Here is a 22,072-nt window from a genome sequence, read left to right as displayed (position 1 = left end):
TCCAAAGAGTAAGGCAAGTCCTGAGAAGCCAGCTCAATGGCAAAAATAAGACCCGGGCAATTAACAGCTACGCACTGCCAGTTATCAGATACCCTGCAGGAATAATAAGATGGCCAAAGGAAGAGATACAGACCACGGATGTTAAAACACGAAAGCTCCTCACCATGCATGGAGGGTTCCATCCCAAATCCAGCACCCTGAGACTGTATGCTAGCCGCAAGGAAGGAGGCCGAGGACTAGTGAGCGCAGAAGCCACTATCCAGGATGAAACATCCAAGATCCATGAGTACATCAAGCTCAAGGCCCCAACTGACAGTGTGCTCAGTGAATGTCTCAGGCAATGGAGAGCAGAGGATACAGTGCTGGAGGACAGATCCTCATGGGAGGACAAACCCCTGCATGGGATGTACCACCGGACCATAACTGAAGCAGCTGATATCAAGAAGTCCTACCAATGGCTAGAAAGGGCTGGCCTACAGGACAGTACTGAAGCGCTCATCCTGGCAGCTCAGGAACAAGCCCTGAGCACCAGAGCGATAGAGGCTCAGATCTACCACACCAGACAAGACCCAAGGTGTAGGCTGTGCAAAGAGGCGCCTGAAACAATCCAGCACATAACTGCAGGGTGTAAGATGCTGGCAGGGAAAGCATACATGGAGCGCCACAATCAAGTGGCTGGAATAATATACAGGAACATGTGTGCAGAATATGAACTGGAAAGCCCAAGGTCAAAATGGGAAACACCTCCGAAGGTGGTAGAGAATGAGAGGGCAAAGATCCTGTGGGACTTCCAGATCCAGACTGATAGGATGGTAATGGCGAACCAACCAGACATTGTAGTGGTGGATAAAGAACAGAGGAAAGCCGTTGTGGTGGATGTGGCAGTGCCAAGCGATGGGAACATCAGGAAGAAGGAACATGAGAAACTGGAGAAATACCAGGGACTCAGAGAAGAACTGGAGAAAGCCTGGAAAGTGAAGGTGACAGTGGTGCCTGTGGTAATTGGAGCACTCGGGGCAGTAACCCCCAAGCTGGAGGAGTGGCTACAACAGATACCTGGAAAGACCTCAGACCTCTCAGTCCAGAAAAGCGCAGTGCTAGGAACAGCTAAGAGACTGCAGGACCCTCAAGCTCCCAGGCCTCTGGTAGAGGACCCGAGCTTGGAGGAGAAACCACCCGCGGAGGGTGAGAGGGGCATTTTATATATATATACATATATATATATATATATATTGAGTCGGATTTTACCAACCATATATATATATATATATATGGTTGGTAAAATCCGACTCAACTGGGAGGTTGATCTGTGCAGCCGTGTGTATAAACTGCTTACAATACTAAGTTTGGCTAAATTCTCATGTTTGAAAGTTTGGAGTTTAACAGCTGCATTTATTTAATAAAATCTCTTGATATTTTTTAAATATTGAAAAAAAAAGTATTTTCATCACATGAGAGACACATATGTTCAGCAATTGGTTAAGTGATGGCTATGGTCTAAACTTTGAGGTTGAATTTTAAGGCTGAAAAGACACTGATATCAAAATCCTGTTCTTGCAGTGTCACATCTTCAAACTGAGATGTCACATTAACTTCAGATGCTATTGTCTAACCCTAGTCTAAAGACTGTAGCTAATGCTCCATACTGATGCATCCACTTGCAGACAACTGTGTACCTCTTTGTTCTGCTCGTCTGATCTGGCATCTGGCTTAAAACTGTTCGGCTCAATAGCTCTGATATTGCTCGCCCCTATTGTTGCATCAGTAATGATAGGTTGGGGTGTGAGAGACTGTGTGCTAGCGGGAGAGAGTGTAAACAGATGGATGATGGGAAGTGTAGGTCGGCTAACTCCATGCCAACAGTCCCACCCACAACTCAGAGGTCACTTTCTGACAAACTCCTGCTACTCTGCAGAAACTATGTCCTAGAAAACAACACAGGTTTTTTTGATTTTGCATAGAAACAGCATAATCATAATTAAAAGATCACTGATAATGCTTTTACAACAGATCAAAAGATGATCAGAGTGGATCTTTAAATACTAGGTACAGCAATGCAACCTATCATTATTGCTAAAAATGACAGGCAGTGATTGTGAGGATCTATGCCATTACTTCATTTTTCTATGCTTTGTTCTTTTTTTTCCCTTTTTTTGTGTGCAGCTCAGTTACAAAGTAGACTTCTTTCCTCGGGTTCTCTTTCCACTCTTTTTAGCTTCACACCAGGTTTCCTTTACATGTAAATGTTTGTCCTTCAGCCTGGCTTTAGTCAGGTAGGCTACGTGTCAAAAACTTAAATGGCTAGAAGGTAAACATTTGCATGTGTTCTCTAGTTAACTTTCAAATTCTATATTAGCTGTGTTGGCATGTGACAAGGTAACGTGGTCTCATAGGGAAACTGGGTTACCAGAGAAATCAGTCTACTGGTCTACATGCATCCATATCCAGAGTCATCATCAACAACAAGCTGCTTTCCAGTTTGTATCCTCTGAAAATCTTGAACACCAATGCAGATTGAACAAAAAGAATCTAGTCTGCTACAGACAGGGCGGCTTGCTTAAATAACAGATGAATTCTGGTCTAATTTATTTCAGTGTGAATGCACTGCACACTTTCCAAAGAGTAAAAGCAAACCATAGGTTGTCCTATAAGCCACATTCTGAAATAAACTTTAACACGTTCTTTACTTAAATATTCTTACCAGGAAAGAGGAGGAGTTAAAGGACGCAATGGAGATGGAATAAAGGACCTGGGACTTCTTCAAGGCCTTGAGTTCTTTTTCTCTGTAGCCCAAAACCTGCTCCAGGAAGGCCTTTTCCCAGGCATAAAACTTCAAGATCTTTATTCCATTCAGGATCTCGTTCATCAGTCTGACCCGGCCATCCATGAACTTCATCTGAATCTCCTGTTGACCAGACAGAGAGGATACTTTTTACGACTTGGAAAACACGCATCTGAGTTAAAACTAGGACACTATAAGAAGAACCTCAGCAAAGCAAATACATGAAGTTGTGCACAGTGCCCTGATTGCAACAACAGTCGTTTTCCTGAAGCACAGAATGTGATTAATTCGGTAAGAATTTGCAGCTTCTTACAATGTAGTGAGTTTTATTGCAAGTAAACAACAAAGAACCAGGAATGTGGTCAGTTAATTGAAAACTAAATTTGATTGAACTGCCAGCCAAATTTTCTCTGTACTTTTTCCAAAGAAATGAAAAATGACGCTCTCCTTTTGCCAACCCTTTCCTGTCATTGTTTTTTGAACACATTATATGTGTCAGACATCAAAAGGACAAGAGAGAATGCAGCATCCATGCCAAACACCCACACAACTTTTCAGCTACTATCTAAACCAGCTGTGGTGTTCCTTGACCTGACATGCCAGATGTTTTGGCTTCTGTGCTGTACACATGGAGACTTTTACCTGCAGCTTGCTTCTTTTCTTTGCAATGAATCCGTTGAGGGGAAAAATCAGGATGACAGTGGCAATCCCTGCCAGAGCTGACGGGCCAAGATGCTGCACGGAGAGCAAACCGTGTGAAGGGAGACTCAGTTCATTTGCATGTGAGTGACAGTTAAACTACATTTCAACGTACCTGCCAGAGAAAGAAGAGGCAGAGGCCAATCTCAATAGGAGCCAGCCAGACTGCGTTGAAATACACCACAAAGTCCATGAGCTTCTGAGTGTCTGCTGAGACCAGATTCACAATCTCGCCCACAGTGCAAGTCCGCCTGGCAGCGCTGTTTATCACCAAAGACTGCAGTGACAAAAAAAGAAGGCATTTCAGCCCGTGGCTGGAAGTATGTGGTTGGTATAATTTCAAATCCAGATGAAAATTAAACAGCCCCAGTCATTTTAGGTGAGAAATGTTCATCTTTTTACAATAAGTGTAATTTAAGACCTGATGTCTGTCATGTTGAAGGGGTTAAACGACAACTCCACCTTTACACACCTTTCTGTAAACCAAGCCCATGACAGCCGTCTTCACCCTCATGCCGACGGTGAAGCAAGTGTACATGTACTGATGATTAAAAAGAGACTGGAGGCAGGACAGCAGGAACATCAGAGTGGCATAGAAGTAGCCTTTCCACTGCGGAGCTTCGGGATCCCTTATGAAACCCAGAAGAAGGCTGTGGAGGTGGGAGGAAGGATATTAGTGTCTCAGCATTTTTTGCTTTGTTATCAAAACCCATCAAAGCCTGGGATTTTCTGGAAAGAGAGATCTGCTCGTACTTTTTCTACCAAAGTGTAACTCTCTTTTAGCGCCTTTAACTTTCGGCCTTTGCTAACTGGTCCACACTGAGTGGTTAAAGTTGCACAACAGAGCTCAGCTTGCGGCCAGGCTGCACTCACACTTGGCCTGCGGCACCCTTATTGTGGTCCAACAGCATTTCTGGAGCCTCCTCTCTCTTTTCTGCCTGTCCTCCATGCTGGAGCGCAGGGTCTGTGGTCTCGTCTGCTTTTCTTGCTCGCAGCTCCACGGCCGTAATTTACACTTCCAGCGATTGTGCGCTGTGCATGAACAACAACATTCCAGTCTGACTGGCAGGGTGGCGAGGGAGTGGGCAGTGGGTCAGCCGTGACCCATACTGACTGCTGCCAGCCGCTGGTTTGTCGTGTTGATTGAGTCATAAATGTTTTTATCTTTCTGTTTATCCATCTATCCTATATGGTGGTATTTCTGTTCCTTCAGTTTAACAGAAATAGAATGTGTTTTTAGTCAAGTCTCACAAAAAAAAAAATCAAAGCTATTTTTACTGCAGCCTGGATTCCAATGTATTAGAGTATTTTCACTTTGAGCTGAGGTTTGGAAAGTTTTACTTTAGTTTACCTACTACAGCACATTCAATGCCATTTGGTTTGTGGGAAGCAAAGTGCTGCCAAAGATATATTTGACAGACTCAACATCATAATCTTCCTCCACAACATTATGACACTGTGCACCCAACAACCTTCTGTTGAGACCTTTTACTGATGCTTTCATCTGGGAGACAAGATGTTCTGCTGAGATTATCATCACTGTAAAACCCGAGTTTCTGGAATTTACCTCAGCACCTGAGGGATGGCGAACATGAAGGCATCGTGGAAGATAATACACAAGGTGCCAGTCAGGAAGTATGGACCAAACTTTCGTGCCAGGGTCCTGAGAAGGAAGAAACCGGAGCTCTGCTCCTTCTGCAGCTTTCTGAGGAGCTGGGCTTGATCTGGCAGTCTACTTCCCAACACAGGGGCGGACTCCAGGGATTTCTCCTGCCTGGAAGAGGAAAAAAACTCAGCATTAACATAAAAAGTGGAAAACATTTACTTTTTTCCTTGCTGGCACCAATGAATCAAAGAGTTCACAGCTGCTGTGAAAGAGGATCATCCAGTGGGATCATGATCAGACTCAAACTTCAGACCAAGACAACTGTCAAACATGTGTGTCTGCCCTTGTTCAAACTTTATATTACATTAATACCCTCAGCAGACTTCTTTGTGCGTGTCTTTTTTTTTCATTGTTGTGGTGCTGGATGGAGACTTTCAGTTTCCACAGTTAAGGCCATGTTGGGCTCTGTTTTGTGCCATTTTTGCAGGTTTGACCCAACCGCAGGAAAACTGAGTTTATTCAGAGGTCACAAAGTTCGCTGTGACAGAGCAGGAAACTCTCTGAGCAGAGACAACACATGTGACCAGACTGTCAGGGCTGTTTGGCCCAGAGTGAAAACCTCTGAGTCGAGCCTATTCATCATACCTTGCAGCAGATCTGCAATGTGAGGGCTCCTGCATGTCTTTACTCAAAGAAGGTAGCCATTAGAGGTGGATTTGAAAGTTCAACGCTGTGTGTTTGGCCTTTGAATACACCCCCTTCTCCAAAAAAAAAAAAAAATATTGTGTTGTGTTTCATGTGTGCTTTGAGTCTGAATGAAGCCAATGATTCTTCCAGCCGCTACAGCAGCTTCATCCTGTTCAGGATTATCGGAAAGGATGAGCTGGGATGCAGCGTGGAGAAGCTGCCAGGTTTCCAAGCCCACACAGAGACAAACAACTCACTCCAACAGACAGCTCAGAATGACCCATCAACCAAAAATGTATGTTTTTAGACTGCGGGAAGAAGCTGGACTGCCCAGAGAAAACCCCCACTTGAATGGGGTGAACATGAAAACTCAAACTGTGACCAAGTTTCAAACCATGGCCTTTTTGATGTGAGATGACTGGGCTAACCACTACACCACTGTGCAGCTGATGATGTCACAAGGATGTGTGTCATCACGATTATGTGAGCTTAAAACGACTCAGGAAAAATCCAAAGCATCACAGTCCAACAATATGGCAGATTTACACCACAGTCCACCCAGTGCTGTGGCGCTGAAAGGTCCTGCGGTCAGTTTATTGTATCAACAAAATACTCACTTCTGGAGTTTGGCACATTCAGCTCCCCATTCCTGCTGCAGGTCGGAGATGATTTTGTGAGATGTGTCTTCTTCCCTCAGAGTCCACAGGTCCGTCGCTTCCAGTGGGGTGCGATATCCTTTCACAACAAGCCTGAAGGGGGCCATGGAGATGATTCACAGTCCATCAGCAAAACTCGCGTGTTATTGTAAACAAGCACAAATCATTGCTGCAGTGAGTCAGCCTGTGGCAGAAAATGAGGGCTTTTCAAAGAACCATCTTACCCAGTGAACCACCAGAAGAGGATCTTTGACAGGAAAGAAGCATCTTTCACGGGACAAGGATTCTGCAACAAATTAAAGACCTGGTTCAGGTTTTTTCTCAGCAAATAATTCACTGCCTAAACGCTTCATGAGCCTCACAACGTCATTGGATGGTGTCTGAACGCTGGTACGAGCAGCAGGTTAGAAAATACTACTGTGTGTAAACAAGGGGGTACATTCAGGGGGTCCATTGTGAGGAACAGACGCTGTGAACTCCCACCACTCAATGTAAATAAGAGCTACGTAAGGGGGAAGGTGACATTTGAGGTGCAGACAGAGCAGATATGTGTCATCCCCAACAAGTTTGCTCTTTCACGAAAACTAATAAATAGCATCTCCTCCGCCCTTCCACCCCCTCACTGGGGTGTTTGCTCTGCTCATTACAGCACCACGACTTTTACCCCCCACTTCCCTTCTTCCTGTGACTAACTAACCAGAGCATGAGGAACAGAGGAGGAGAAGGAGGTGGAGGAGGAAGAGGAGACGCCACCGGGTGTGTCCACAATGTCAGACTGCGGCTTCTACAGCCCAAGCCTCCTCCCTCCCAGGCAACAGTTTGTTAGGGACTTTTTCTAGCTCCTTCGATAGTTTATCATCACACGGAAATGACCTCACGTGTCACTATGATATATTAGAAGTTCATTTTCATTCAACTGCCAGAAGTCCAGCTTCAGCGTGTTACTCTGAGTTTAAAAAACCTTCTGTCACGCTCCTGGTTGGAGGAATATCAGCTCTGCATCAAAAACGTATCCTGTATTGTGTGGAAAGGTGAAGTCTTGCTCAAAATCCCACAGTTGCACTAACAGTTTGTGTGAGTACAGAATCAAGCACATACACTACTTCACACACCTGTTACAGGTCAAGTGGTGAAGTGTGAGAGAACTGGGGGGGGGGCTCACATCATTTCCTCCAAATGGCAAACACTTTTTGAGCAGCAGTGTAAAAAAAAGAAAACAGCTTGCCTTGCACTTTTCTTTTCTGGGTTTTGGGAAACAGAGGACATTTTTGATGGATGCATTCTTCTCTGCCTACCTTTTCCAAGTTGGGTTTTCCTTGTGGGGGCTGGTCAGCAAAGCAGCAAAGAAACAGCTGTGCCATTTGGATTGTGAAGTAGGAGAAGAAGGCGAGGTACCGAACAATGTCTGAGGCGATGCCCTGTGGAATAAAGTGCATATGACTGGACTGTAAAGGCTGTTACTTTGTAGGCCTGTAAAGGAGAACAAAGAAAGTCCTTACAGGAATCCAAAGGATTTTAAAGAGTCTCAGAGTGCCTCTTCTAACATGACTTCCTGTATTATACTGCATCATTTATTATAACTGTGGCTTTGTTTCACAACAGGACTTCTTTTGTGTAGCACCGCATGGTTTATGCAAAAAGATCACAAACACAATGAAGAATAATTTGGACCGGTGAGCTAAATCCAAGTGAAACCCCAGAGATTTTAATGGAGTTCTCCACAAAAATGAAGCAATAGTTGAAGTTGCTCAGTCACGCTATCTGAAAATGGAAAGATTGGGGTTTAACAAACCAGCACTCTTACTTTTAATCAAGAGTGCAGCTGCAGTATTATCCTCAAAGAGTTCTGCACTGCAAAGGAACGGACTTGCATGTTATTCTTGACATGCAGAAATTATGGTTTTTGGCAGAGAACACTGTTTACCACAGAGTAGTGCCAAGGGCAGCATGTTGGGCAGCAGTGTGTGTGAGAGGGAGACAAAGTGGCAGCCCTAGTAAACAATAGCAGTCAATGGAGTGCTGCACCCACAAAACATATATGCAGAGCTCAAATAAATCCTGTCACAAAAACAATCAAGATGACCAAAGAGCGGGTGGGAAAATGTGGGTCAAACAGCTGAGGCCAGAGCTGACACAGACCGTCAGCTCCAGCTAATATTTATTGGATATTGAAATTATTTAGAAATCTCCTTCATAGTCTACAGAAGCATCTACTGAGCTGTTACCTAAAGAAAAAAAAGTGTGCATGACAATGTAACACTGCAACATAAGTATTTGTATAAGGGTTAAGACAGGGATGTCCAAACATTTTGCAAAGAGGGCCAGATATAGAGAGGTTTAAATGTGTGAGGGGCCAACCATTCTCCCTACATTTAAACCATTTTATAACATTACATTTAAAAAAACTATTTACTGAACACTTGTTTCAATGGCACACTTTGGATTTTTTCCCCCATAGATTACAAATACATCTAAAAACAGGCTTCGTCATTAGGAGTTAGCTTGTCATAGATGCGTCATCTGGTACGTTCTCTTGATATTGAACTCCATAAAAACTGCTACAGTCTCTGTTAGGCAGACACAGTTGTTTCATATTTCACCGAAAAAGTGTGTCAATTTCTACTTGTCCAAGTGTCACAGGAGGGTCCGAAGATAAAGGTTTGCCTTAGGTTTACAATCAGTTAAAAACATAGTTTAGCCAACTACAATTAAGAAATCATGAACGTTTCTTGTGAAAAATACAGAGGGCCACATGTCACTGATTTCATTAAGGAGCCTGGCGGCCGTCGGAAATTTGAACACAGGCCGCATTGGGCCCCTGAGGTCTTTGGACATGCTTGGGTTAAGGGTTTTGGTAAAACGAAATCTAATCTGATATTTAAAAAGATGATACCTCCACCCCACCCTAAATGGCTGCTACTGCGATAAACTGCATGTTTGCATATCTTACCGCTAGTATCTCCACCATTGAAATGCATAGTGGCTTCTGCACTACCTCTATGTGCCCAATACTTAATGGTTTGTTGATACGAACTATGCTCTATTGGGTTGATATCAATTAAAATTTTAAATGATACCTTCTTTGTTCACAAGGTGAACAAAGGATTAACAGTGTTTAAACAGCCGACTTCAAACATTTCTTTAAAGACTCCCGCTTTTAAGGATGATTTCAAAGGAGAAAACATCTCCTATAGCCAACTTTAGAGGTAAATAGAATGCAACAAAAATTTCTCAGCATTTAATTGCATAGAGGGGCTTTGGGTAAATTGTCTTTGGTATTTTTGTAGTAGGTTAACATTTGGTAAGGATACCTTAAAACCTCAAAACAAGTGTTTTCCTGTCTACTGATAATTCCTCTAAATCCAAATATGGCAACATGAGAACAATTTTTGTTGCATCTTCATCCTTTGTAAATGCCACTTATAGTCCTACTCTATCATTTTACCCACATTTGGTCTTTTTTTGTATACATGAATTTGAATGAAGACAGATTTCAGCATGGATTTACACTGGAATGCTTTGCAGCTCTTTGTAACTAGAAAGCATTTTGTGCTCCAATATTTTGTTTGAGAAGTGCTACATTAAAAATAGCTAGTTTGAGGTCATTTGGAGTGGATATCTGACATTGTTGGATGATGATGAAGGTTCAATCCTCTTCATCAATCAGCACTAAAGACGCAGTCTCCTTCAGTGTCTGCACCTTAATAAACATCTGTAGGCAGCATTGTAGAGAATCTTGCAAGTTGTAAACATTAATTGTATTATGTAGCTATCACATTTATAGGATGAAACACAACCTCGTTGTAAAGCTTTCTTTTTTGGTATCTTTTTAGTCTCTGCCTTTTGCCTTCAGAAAAACAGAGAGCCTCTTTTGTAATTTTTTCCCAAATGTATTTTAATGTTTCTAATAAAAAAATTGAGATTAAGGTCTAATAGTCTAATATTTGCAACAAAATGAGAGCTAAATTCCAAGATTTAGATTTGGCTTTAGCTGTTGATAATTGGGATGAGACATGGGGTTCATAGAAAGGTTGCCATGTGTGCTTCTTGTGTGCTTTTTGTGTCTGCCCACAAGTAGCTGTTTGCTTCTAAACTGTACAGGCCTTTGCATTATATGCGGATGCATGGATTATGATCTGGCAGTGTTTGCAGCAGTGCAGGGCCATAAACACAGCTCTGACGTTCCTCTGGTCTGACCCCAGGCTGCCATGTCTCACCAGCATTTATCCCAAGCCCATCATTACTCCCCCCCTAAGCAGTGTGGGAATGTCACACTGAGGATGATAAAATAGAAATATGGATGTGTGGATGTGTTTTTATAGAAATGCAAATGGAACTGCCCCATGGCTGTGTGCACTGACCTACCCCATTCAACAATGATTGCAATGTCTGACAGGAGACTCAGGAAGAAAGGGAGCCCTTAAACACACACAGACTTGACCAGAATTGGCAGTGTCATCCTCCAAAACTTTGTGTTAACTTTAGGTTACCTTGGCTAAAACTGGCGATGAAAAAAAAACTTTTTGCTGACACAGGATACATCTCAAGCTGTGCTTCTGGAGGCTGTCTAGACTTTGGGTAGGAGCAGGACTGATTAAATATTCCTACACTATGTTTTGACACTGGAAGTTCACCAAGTTCAAAACAAATACACAAACAGATTTCCTTCCTCAGTTTTGAGAGGGCTTGAGCTAATTTGATGCTTGAGAGTGTTTACCAGCAAACAAAAAATGAACATTATAAAAGCATAATATCAGATGCAACGGTGTTGTGTTAATGTTAGGCGCGTGTCTTACCTCATCCACAGCTAGTTGGATCTTCGCTCGGAGAGGCACCAGAGAACAAACGACGGACAAGACCCAGAACAAAAAAAGAAAGATGGAGGAGCGGCAGCCCCTTATTCTTTCTAACTGGATGATGCATAAGGCCAGGATCTGCACAGAGAAAGATAAAGGAAAAAAAGAAATCTACTTAAAAATCTAGGACACCAGAAAACAAATGCTGAATGGGAAATGTTGTGCATGTATGTAGAAGGCCCAAAGTGCTTTACAGTAACAGTCCCATTCACCTACAGGGAGGCAGTCTAACTAAATCAAATAAATCATCGGACACTGACAGACAAAAAGTCACAAAAAGAAAGGAAACACACTGTCAGTTTAGCAGAGTTGACTAAATAAGGGTAAAAGTCATGTCACCCACTCTAGGCTATTTGATTAGTGGTAATTGCAAGTCCCTCTATATTTATAGAATCAGTGCAACTGTTTTCTGCTTCAATGAATAACTCACTTACAGTTATTGACCCTGAATTCCTTCCTGTTTGCATGAAGAAACTACATCACAGTCTCACCAGACAATGACAAAATGAAACTTTCCCAGTCATGTCTTAATATAGATTAGCATATCTCATTTTTAAATGTCATCTGAACAAAATATTACTCACCTGAGGAAAAAAGTGAGTCGATGCAGTTTTTATTTAAGCGTACCTGTGTTTTTCCTGTTCTTGCTTTTTGTGTTTGATTGCTTCTTCTAGTTCACTTTACTCATTTTTCACTGCTTGTGTTAAATGCCAAAGCTATGGGTGTTTTTTCTGACTGGCCTTTGGAACAGAGAAACGATTTAAAAATTGACTATTGCAATCCTGCATCCAGTCTCTGGGATCAGCTACCTCCAATTCCTCTGCAGTAACAACAGCGGATGAAATCCCCTCTAGCAGCTAGCATTGAAGCAAGCGTTTTTGCCTGATCTATTTCAGAGGATTGATGGTGGACTGGTTTATTTCAAGCAATTTTCATGAGTAAAAAGAACGTAAAAATACATCTAATGTGTTTAGGCTATTAATTCATAAATTGACTAAAAAAATAATCAACGAAGCTATGCCATCTTCTTGACTTCATAACTTTTCCAATATCAAAAATAGACATGTTTACACCAGTACCATTCTCTATTACTGTGAGATTACAGTGTTAATAAAAAATGAAGTGTGTAGCATGTAGTGATCAACTTTAACTTGCACTGTCCTGAGAATAGAACGTTGCCCTATGAAATGGCCTTGCTGGGTGTTTGAACACCGTTTTGTGTGGTTAGCCAAGTGCCAATTCATCAGGAATTGTGGGTAAGTCGCCTATAGATTTTGTAATGAGCAGCATTTTGTTCATAATTAGTTTTTGGATAAGACAAGGCGACAACCTTCCATCACACTGCAGTCTGTCACGGTTCTCCCACATAAAAAAACATTTTTTTGCCCAGCAACCACGTCAGCCAGCAGGTTATATAAGCTGTAGCGATATTCTTTCATTTACCCCTTTTTCATTTTTCTCCTCCACACACCAACATTTGTTACAAACAGAGAGGAACCTGTTGTCACACCCATGGGGAATTTGCAGCCTACCTGGCTAAGACTACTGCAGCAAACGGCAAATCTGCTATGTCAAATGAGCATGAAGGCAACGAATGAAGCCCATAGCAGATCACACATACTCAAGTCTGATTATCAATCTCGCCTTTAACTCATGAAAGGAGAGAAAAACGCCTCAATTGAGAGCTTAAGACAGTAGCTGGCCTGGGGTCAAAGAGGGAAGGCCCCCACTGGCTCTCTGCTTCAACATGCTCCAACAAAACATCAGTCCATCTGTTTACATAACTTAAAGGGTGGGGCTATCTGCATCACTAAGGACTGAATCAAACCCCTACCTTGTAATTAGACGGGGGTTGGAATAAAAGTTGACGTCAACATATCACCGCTGGAGGGTTGTGAATAACGACCGTGCTTGGGTCATGGCCTGCCTGTTTTTGGTTAAAGCCAAACCCTTCTGCAGTTTTACTTAAGGGGCAACAAAACAAGCGGATCAGGGCAACAAGAGAGCGACATGTCAACCCTGCATCCAGGAAACGAGTGGAGACGTGTAGTTACAAGCATCATCCTGGCAATTATATCCTTTTAATAAAGACAAGCCTGACAAGAAGATTAAAAGACTTGTGACAGGCTCTTCGCATGATTTAGTGTGTCTGGACCCCTCTTATGGCAAACAGTGAAATTAAATAAAAAGTTTTTTTAAGATGCATCTGTCAGTTTAACAAAGCATCCAGTGTGTTTTCAGCCAAACACATGCTGGTGTTTACTCAAACGTCTGAGAAGACCACAGGTGGGCACGAGCGTCTGGCTTAAGGAGCCCAACGGACCACAGCCTGTTCCCAGCTGTAAAAGAGGTTCTGTTTAGAGTTTGGGGCTCAAGGAGCCACCATGCCCTGCATCATGGTTCTTACGTCGCTCCCACTGTTAGATAAACAGCTGTGAACCACCCATGGTAAGCTGCGCTCCTCCTCTATTTTGTTTACTCTTACCAGGTACAGGTATAATTTCTAATCTTCTGAAAATTAGTAGTTTCTGAAATTTCCATTCACTTGTGGCTCCGAAAAACGTGATTGCATGTTGTCTATAATCAATGTAATGGAGCCCCCCCACCCACATGCCACCCCGGTCCAGGCCAAACTCTCTACAAAAAAGTATATTTGTTGGTTCTCTGACAGTTTTGATATTATGTATGTTTTCTGTTGGCAGATTCATGAGTTTGTTATAACTATTTGAGTGTCTTTTGTTATAGTGATACATAATTTTTCCACTTATTTCATTGAAATGTGTGCTGTTAAGCTTAATGTCGAGTTAGTTTAGTTTATCTAACTAAAAATCTACCAAATGTACAGTTTTTGCAGAGCTGAGGACATCGGGGTTTCATTGAAGTATTCAAGGAGGATTTTTAGGGGTTAACATCTTCTCAGTTGGAAGAGAAAAACTCTGATTGGATTCTAAAAAATCGATTTATCTTCAAGTTTAAAAAAAAATGTATTTATCTTTTTTAACTTTACCCTTTCACACCTATTCTATGCCTTGCTTGGTTGCACGAGATTCGAGAGCATAAGACACCCAAGCCAAATTCCTTGTATGTGCACCGTCTTTGTCCAATAAAGCTGATTCTGATTTATTCCACCTTTGGGCTGAGCTTTTGCTAAACGTTAAACCTTCTTGTAAGAGAAAGGTGGCTGAAGGTCTTACCTACTTTTTTCTATTGGAGTAAAAACAAACAAAAAACTCTTCTCGGATCTCTCGGATGTAGATAAATGAGACCCGAAATCTTCGCTTTTTTTGCTCATAACACTTAAGAGTCCAGATCAAATAGTAACTGATGCTTCCACATATTTGCTCTGCATGACTGTAATATTTACATTGCATGTGATGCAAACAATTAAAACTCTCAGCAATAGGCAAATCTACAACACACACACACACATGCATGTGCACACTCATGTATAGACAGTATGTTTTTTTACTGACGCCAAATGAAATATGTCTAAAACCTTCTCAGTAATTGAGGGAGGATGTGAAAATCTTGGTGCCAACTCAACAGGATGCTTCATTCTGCTGCTGTGAACAGCCTCTGTGTTTTGGAAGACAGACGTCAACATGTCTTGATTGCTGTTATCCAGTTTCGTTTTTCAGAATAAAACCAAACCTCTTTTTGAAATTTGGAAGAGTTGTCTTTATGCAGAACACAACCAAGCGTCCAAGCAGTGAGTGTAATGCCGACTCCATGCAAACATTTGATGTTTTTAATGAATCTTAGCCACTGTATTTACCACAGTCATGCTGCGTATGATGGGGCTGAGCAGGAAAACCATGTGATGGCCAATATCTTGGCTTCGCTCCAGCAGGATGTAGAAAAATTCAACAAAACCAAAGGAGGCCAGAAGGAATCCCAACACCTGAAAGACACAAGCAGGTTCTGGAACAAACATATTTCCATGTGCAGATGGCAAATTTGGGATTTTGTGAATCACAGACCGATGAATTGACCGTACGACTTCTCACCATTTTTGCCATGCAGAGGCAGGACATTCGGATCCGTCCACTGTCGTGACAGTAAAGGTGAAGACAGTAGAAAGGCACCAACAGCCACAGGTAGATGCATGGTACCCACACCAGCACCGTGTTCTGGAAACACTGGGTCAGGTCAGGGTTGGCTGTGTACCAAGTTCGATTCCAGTCCTGCCAGACAAAGACAAGTATTCACATTTTGATTACGAATTTGAGCAGGCAAAGACTGGAATAAAAAAATAAATAAAAATACATTCAGAGTGGAAGCTACACATTGACTGTCGGGAGCAAACTGCAGCAATAAAAACTGTGCATTTTTTTTGGTCTGCTGTTCCTCTAAAAGTAGAAGGGTTATGTAACAGGTGAGGCTACTTTTAAAGTTAAAGTTAAAGTTTAGGAAATTTGGAGAAAATGTTTTTGTGTGAATAAAATGCTGGAGGTTGAGAGGTTCATTGCTGTTCTTGTTTATCACCTCTCTTGCCAAATCAGGGTCCGGGTGTCTGGCTGTGCTAACGACACTAACCACAACAGGAAGTGGTTGAAAACTCCCAACATGGCAGCTGAGTCTGCTGGACTCCCAACCAGGATAAGGTGGCGTGGCCACAATTGGTGGCAGCTGTAAGATCATTATGTAACAAGCATCGTCACCACAGGTCTGCAAGTAAGCCATGGCAGTAACCCCAAGTAACCCCACGAATGCATCCTGCAACTGCATATCTGAGAACCATCCGTTTGAGCTGTTTGGTGCCTGTGGAGACTGATAAACTGACTGAACCTCAAATCAGAAGTGCATTTCTCATTTCCCTGTTAAAACCAAGCTGAATGCCTTCATAAATCTTTAAAATGTGGCCAGTAAAAGTTGCACAGTGATCCCACCAATTTGCAGGTAGACTAAGACCTGTTGCAAGGGCAAAAGTCTGCAGACGCTGAGTGGGAGGTGACTTTCACAACCACTTCTGAGTCCTGCGGTCAATGGCAGGCATATGGTCAGAGCACTTCATGAAAAGAAACAGCCTGCCAAGCCCTCTCCAAGGTCTTTCTTCTAGATTTTACTCAGGCTTCATCCTGAATCTCACCTTAGCCTGAAGTGGCTGCCACAAACTTGTGCAGGCTGGCAGCAGCTGCATGGGGTCTATTTTTACTGGGCAAACACAGAGTTGTGAAAGTGGAGAGCAGAGACTTTTTTTGCACCAATGCCAATTTGCTGAGTTCACTTTTTTTACATTCCCAATTTGCCAGACATGTCTGAATAAACCATGAGCTGAGGAAAAATACTTTGCAGAGAATCTTAAGGTGGACTCGACTGAGTCCTGTGCAAATTCACTCTTGTAGTTCCCTTTTCAGGATGCTTTAACCCAATAACACCAAGATAGAAGAAAAGGCAGTACCTCAGACGTGCATGGTTCTACATGATGCTTGCCCTTAGGCAAACTTTGCTAATTAATATAAAATTTCGGCTTTGTAAGGGCTACGTCTACTCAACAGTTTTTATTTGGGATTTTAAACTGGACTTAAAAACATCACTTCCACTTATTGTAAGTTTTTTAAAAACTTTTAAGGAAGATTTTAGTTTATTTTGGAAAAAACCTTGATAACCATTTGCCATGATTTGTGCACTGTCCTCACATGTATTTTGTGCTTCAGTTTGTGTGTGCATGCCAATGCATGGATGGATATGTCGGCACCAATATCCATATTTGAGTCTAAACTCTGCCCAGTGTGACTCAACATTTGAACTTCCTGTGTGAAGCTTACTCAGCTATGTGACCCCAGCAGTGACCTTTCATACTGACCTGTTGAGTGTGAACAGATGAATAACCATGTGACACTCAGCTTTATGTAACACGTATTGACTGTATAAGAGAACTGGACTGAGTGACCCCTCCCCCTCGCATTCCAAACAGGAAGTGCCTGTGAACTCCAAAAAACAAAAAATCCTGTGGATTTTGTTGAGACACAAACAACCATTCCTCGGTCATTCTATTTGTCAGAATAACCATTCTTTCTCAGATATTATTTTTTTTTTTTTACTACAGTAGTTCTTGCTCATCTTAACATTTATTTATTATATTTTTTGTAGTGCAAATCATTTAAGTTATAATCTTCCCAATCAGCTGCCTCAATTAAAGTACATTCAAAAACGTAGGATGGACATATTCTCCCGAGCCCACTTTCCGGTTGTGAAAAGCCCACCCCCGATTGGTGAGGGGTGCTGCATGGGGTCTTCTGATACTTTAACTGGGCAAACACAGAGAGTTGTGAAAGTGGAGAGCAGTGACCTGTTTTGCACCAATGCCCAATTTGCTGAGTTTCACTATTGTTAGATTTAAATTTGCCAGACACGTCACTGAAAAAAGACCCATGAACAATCCATGCGCAAAAGGAACACACTTTGCAGGACAAATTATGAAGGACTGAATTGAGTCCTGTGCAAATTCACTCCCGTAGACCACTCTTCAGGACGGTTTAACTCAATGACAGCAAGATGAACACAGGTAGTACCTCCGATGTACACTGTCCTCAAGTAGAGAGTTTGCTGATTATGTGGTGCCATAGTGTGGTTGCCATAGAAACGCTGACTCAGACCAACTCGGACCATTTACTGCTGATAGCAGCTGGCTCCAACATGGCATTGTCCACATCATGCATAAATAATGACTGAATTGACTTAATTTTCTTGGAGCTGGAATTAAGCCATTCTCTAGGGGTGACGTTACACTCCCTCGGTCCAGTTCTCATATACAGTCAGTGCTAACAAGTGACTTGGCCTAACAAGTGAAGGAGCTGCACAGCCAACACACAGAAATAGGTTCCAACACCGTGTAGCATGCTGTAGATTAAGTAGCAACTGCACATGAAACAGAGACTTTCACTTGCATGACAGTTGTTGCTGCTTGTTTTGGAGTCTTTCTAAAACATGTGGGCTGTAATGAGATCCAGAACTTGACGGATCAAGGGAGGAAGAGACCTGCCGGGAATTGCTGTGCTCACTTCCAGCTGGATTTCCCCCCATTCTGCTTTTTTATTTATTTATTTATTTTCTTTAGCTCAGATCCAGAATGTGGAGGTTTACTTGTTCACAAAACTAAAAAGCCTTTGGAAGCACACAGGTTCACTCAGTGAGATGCTTTCCCGACAGTCAGGATCTCACGGGACTGAGTCACAGAAATGAAACACACCTTTGACTGAGCCCCTCTCAGGCCACCACAGGATTTACCTCCTGTGTGACTGAGTGCTGCCGAATAATGTTTTTCACCACACACACACACATTATTTATTTTGCCTTTCAGTGGTGGGGGAGAAACTTTCCAACGTTTCTAATGGGGAGGACCTTGGGAGGTGAAACTCTAAACAGAGTCAATTACCAGTCAATTATCTTTAAGTCCAAGAAGCTTCTCAGTTTTTAAGAAAGTCAACATTAGTTGTGGGGTGGAAGGAGAAGTTTGAAAAATTTCTGAGATTACTCACAATTTCAACAAATTCTGTTTTTTGTCCACACTTTTTCAATGTAGATTTTTTTGTAAAGTCAATGCTTTATTTGCTAGTCTTTTCTTTGTGTTTAGATCTTCTGCATATTGTAAATAACTAAAATAAGCAAAGGAAAACTTACTTCAAAACAATCAAGAGTCATTGTGATAAATGCCAGACAGCAAAACTAGACAAAGACCTCATTGAACAGAAGGTCACTCGGGACAAACATTCATTGAAAAACAATGGGTCTTTACAAATATACATTTATGACCTACCAGTGATATCAAGCTCCTCAGCGAGAAAACACTTATTGGAGGGTCAGTGAACACATCACACACTCACCCACAGGGGGTCCAGGCCGCTGAGTCTGCAGAAGGCATCCATCCACTTGCTTGCTTCTTCCTCCTCGCTGCACAGCTGCTTCTGGTCAGTCCGTCCTGCTCCTCAGGCTGGGCTCTGCTTTCTGCACCAGAACTGCTTCAGTTATGAGTGTGTTAAAGCAACTCTATTTCTCTGATATTTACGGGTTTAGTCTGCTCTTGCTTCAGTTACTTGAAGGTTTCGCTTTATTTATGTAAAATTTAAACTTTTCCTCCGCTTTAGTAAAACATCTTGCGTCAAAGAGGCTCTAATTCTGCAAAACTCTCTGCAAAGCTCTCAGTTTGAGCTGCTGCTGCTGCTGCTGCTGCTACTGCTGCTGCTGCCCTCGGGTCCTGTGTCTTTCTGACAGCGCCGCAGTCTGCTGGCTGTTTAAGAGCGTGTCTCCTCTCTGGGTGGGTGGAAATATGTCTCTCTCTCTTCCTCACTCACACCCCTCTCTCGTCTCCCACGTCTACTGGATCTGGATCAAAACACCACAACTACACCACTGAATGGGATGACAGTCCCACACCCAAACACACTCCTCCCATTTTCACTTGCTGCCCCCTCACCTCCTTCCTTTTCCCCACATCCCACACAGCCAGTCGTCTGGCCACAAAGTGTCTGGTTGTACGTAGATATACTTTTTGAAGCCAGGCTTGCCCGACTCAGATGAATACAACTATTTCACAGGTTTTTACTTTTAACACTGCAAAAACAGGCCCCTTAGAAAAAACTCAGAAATGCTTAACCCATTGGGAGATTTTCTTTAAATAAGTAAAGAAATCTGGCAGTGGGCTACAAAAAATGGTCTTACCAAGAATTCTTATTTAAGAAAAAATCATAGTAACTAAAACCTGTTTTCTCAAACTAAGATTATTTTGCTTTCTTGATGAGATTGTTTTTCTAGAAAGCAATACACTTTTTCTGGCAACAAGGGGTTTCTTGAGTTTTTGCAGTGAACCCACATTCATTCAGTCGTTGTTTACCATTTTCTGTGAAAGCTTCGGGCCGCCATAAACCTGAGCAGAAGCGTGGAAGGCACGCTGAGCTTCCCTGCAAGTGACACCTCCAACATGCCCTTCTATAATTAGCAGAGGTGAAAACTGAGTATGCGGAAGTTTTCCTCTCACTTTTCGTTAACATGTCAGACATTATGATGTGTTGTGGAGCAGTGGTTGTAGTGGAGGCTGTTAGCTTGTTCTTGAGTGGACCTTTACGAGTGCTTTGGTTTTCCTCCACACCTCCAAGGTGCCGGGTTTTTAGATGACACTGAGGTGGACTACCTTCACCGGGAGCCTGAATAGCCCCATGTGGCTCTAGACGATATGGAGCCCCTGAGACATTTTAAATTAAAATGTTGGTCTTGAAAAGATTACAGACATTCAGGAGAAAACGTATTTAGGTTCACACCTAAAAGTGACCAATCACCAGGTCAACCAGAATCTCAAACCACCTACCAGTCCGTTCAGATCTTTACACAGAAACTGTCAGCTGAATGGTGGAGAAATTTATCAGGTTATTAGTCCAGAATCATTTGCGGTTCCACTGTCTCCACCTCAGTCAGCTGCAGAAAATAAAGACCTATTTTACACTGAATCATTCAGCTCTGGAGTGTGAGTAATTCCACAGTTTAGCACCATCCAAGTCAGGCCCCCGCATTTCTGTTGTTATGCTTCCAAGGAATCAGACAAGTCGTCTGGAGCGGACTTCTTAAAGTCCTTTAAAGCTTTTCCTGGCACAAATGTTCTCTCTTTACTTGGTAACTTTTTGATCTCTAATGGTTTTCAGCATAAAAATGCAACAAAAAGCCAGAGTTGCACAGATTTGGATGGAAAATCAAGCAAAGGATGAGCTTTAGATGCTTGAATTTGACTTAAAATGGCTAAAAACGTTGCTACGGGTTTGTTTTTGTTCAGAAAACAAGACTGTTTAATCCACTTTTGGGACAAGAACGTTTTTTATTTTGAAGCAAAAAGCGAAAAATGAGGGTTGTCTGAGATTTTTGGACAGTAGAGGATAAAAGTATAACAGTAAAATAATTTCTTTCATGTGGCACATTATGCACCTATGATTTTACTTCATTTCAATTTCCAATGTTTGTATTTCAAACGTTCAATTGAAGTTTTTTCCCACCCCACCTTTATACTGTTAAAAATGATCTCTAAAGAACCAATGCAGACGTATCCCTTTGACATGCTTTCACATTTTAAAAGCTGAGTGGAAAATTTTGACCCATCTTCTTTGTGCAAGCCAACTCCGGAGATTGGAAAACCTGCTGATATGGAAAGATCTAGAAGCTAGCTGGTTAATGGCTCATCTTGCTGCAGAGAGACTTGCACTGTCAGTGGAAAAAGTTCTGATTTCTCTTACCGGTGTCATATTAACCCTTGTGCTATCTTAGATGACCCCACCCTTGCATTGACGTGTTCTCCCTACCATGACAAAGGTGGAAAAAGGTGGAAAGATTTCATGTAATCCATGGACACCAGTGAAGATCACAAATCATTGAAGAAAAAAGGTTCAGAGCACTGTCTAGTGGGTCTAGATGACCCAACTCTCAATGTTAAAGTGCTTAGGATAGCACAAGGGTTAAAAAAAAAGTTGGCTTTAAAGTAGTTGTGACATCAGCAATGGCTCAGTGGCTGAGCTTGTGACCCAGGAGTTTATTTCAGAGCAGATCCTTGAGCTAAGTTTTCTTGAGAAACAAGAATCACACAATAAATACTAGATTCTAAACTTGTCAAAGTTCTTTGAAGCCTGCTTAAATGAATTGTCAAATGGAATGACGCTGGTCAACAGAAAGAAAGGCCTTGGCTGCAGGAAAGTATGACGCCATCTGGCCAAGCAGCATCATCAGTGCAGAGAAGAAACATGGAAAGTTCAGCAGAGTGGCAGACCACCACCGTCCCATGTCTCGCCATGAGTAAAAATGGCAATAT

General features: G+C 42.2%; 1 protein-coding gene across 1 annotated transcript in view; it reads right to left on the bottom strand.

Annotated features, from left to right (window-relative positions):
* The window catches only part of LOC101158001 (multidrug resistance-associated protein 1), a 28,383-nt gene extending 8,786 nt beyond the window's left edge, over nucleotides 1-19,597 (bottom strand). Inside the window, exons 1-12 of the mRNA XM_011479752.3 lie at nucleotides 19,113-19,597; nucleotides 15,294-15,470; nucleotides 15,062-15,187; nucleotides 11,227-11,364; nucleotides 7,726-7,848; nucleotides 6,655-6,716; nucleotides 6,392-6,523; nucleotides 5,049-5,255; nucleotides 3,954-4,131; nucleotides 3,597-3,758; nucleotides 3,425-3,517; nucleotides 2,702-2,905 (exon numbers count right to left, since the gene is read on the bottom strand). Coding sequence (XP_011478054.2) covers nucleotides 2,702-2,905; nucleotides 3,425-3,517; nucleotides 3,597-3,758; nucleotides 3,954-4,131; nucleotides 5,049-5,255; nucleotides 6,392-6,523; nucleotides 6,655-6,716; nucleotides 7,726-7,848; nucleotides 11,227-11,364; nucleotides 15,062-15,187; nucleotides 15,294-15,470; nucleotides 19,113-19,154 — 1,644 coding nt within the window. The 5' untranslated portion in view covers nucleotides 19,155-19,597. The remainder of the gene's footprint in view (nucleotides 1-2,701; nucleotides 2,906-3,424; nucleotides 3,518-3,596; nucleotides 3,759-3,953; nucleotides 4,132-5,048; nucleotides 5,256-6,391; nucleotides 6,524-6,654; nucleotides 6,717-7,725; nucleotides 7,849-11,226; nucleotides 11,365-15,061; nucleotides 15,188-15,293; nucleotides 15,471-19,112) is intronic.
* Between the last annotated feature and the right edge of the window lie 2,475 nt (nucleotides 19,598-22,072).

Source organism: Oryzias latipes, chromosome 1 (assembly GCF_002234675.1).
Source record: "Oryzias latipes chromosome 1, ASM223467v1".
Classification (NCBI taxonomy): domain Eukaryota; kingdom Metazoa; phylum Chordata; class Actinopteri; order Beloniformes; family Adrianichthyidae; genus Oryzias; species Oryzias latipes.
The sequence above is the reverse complement of the archived record's forward strand: the minus strand, read 5'-3'. Positions and strand labels throughout refer to the sequence as shown.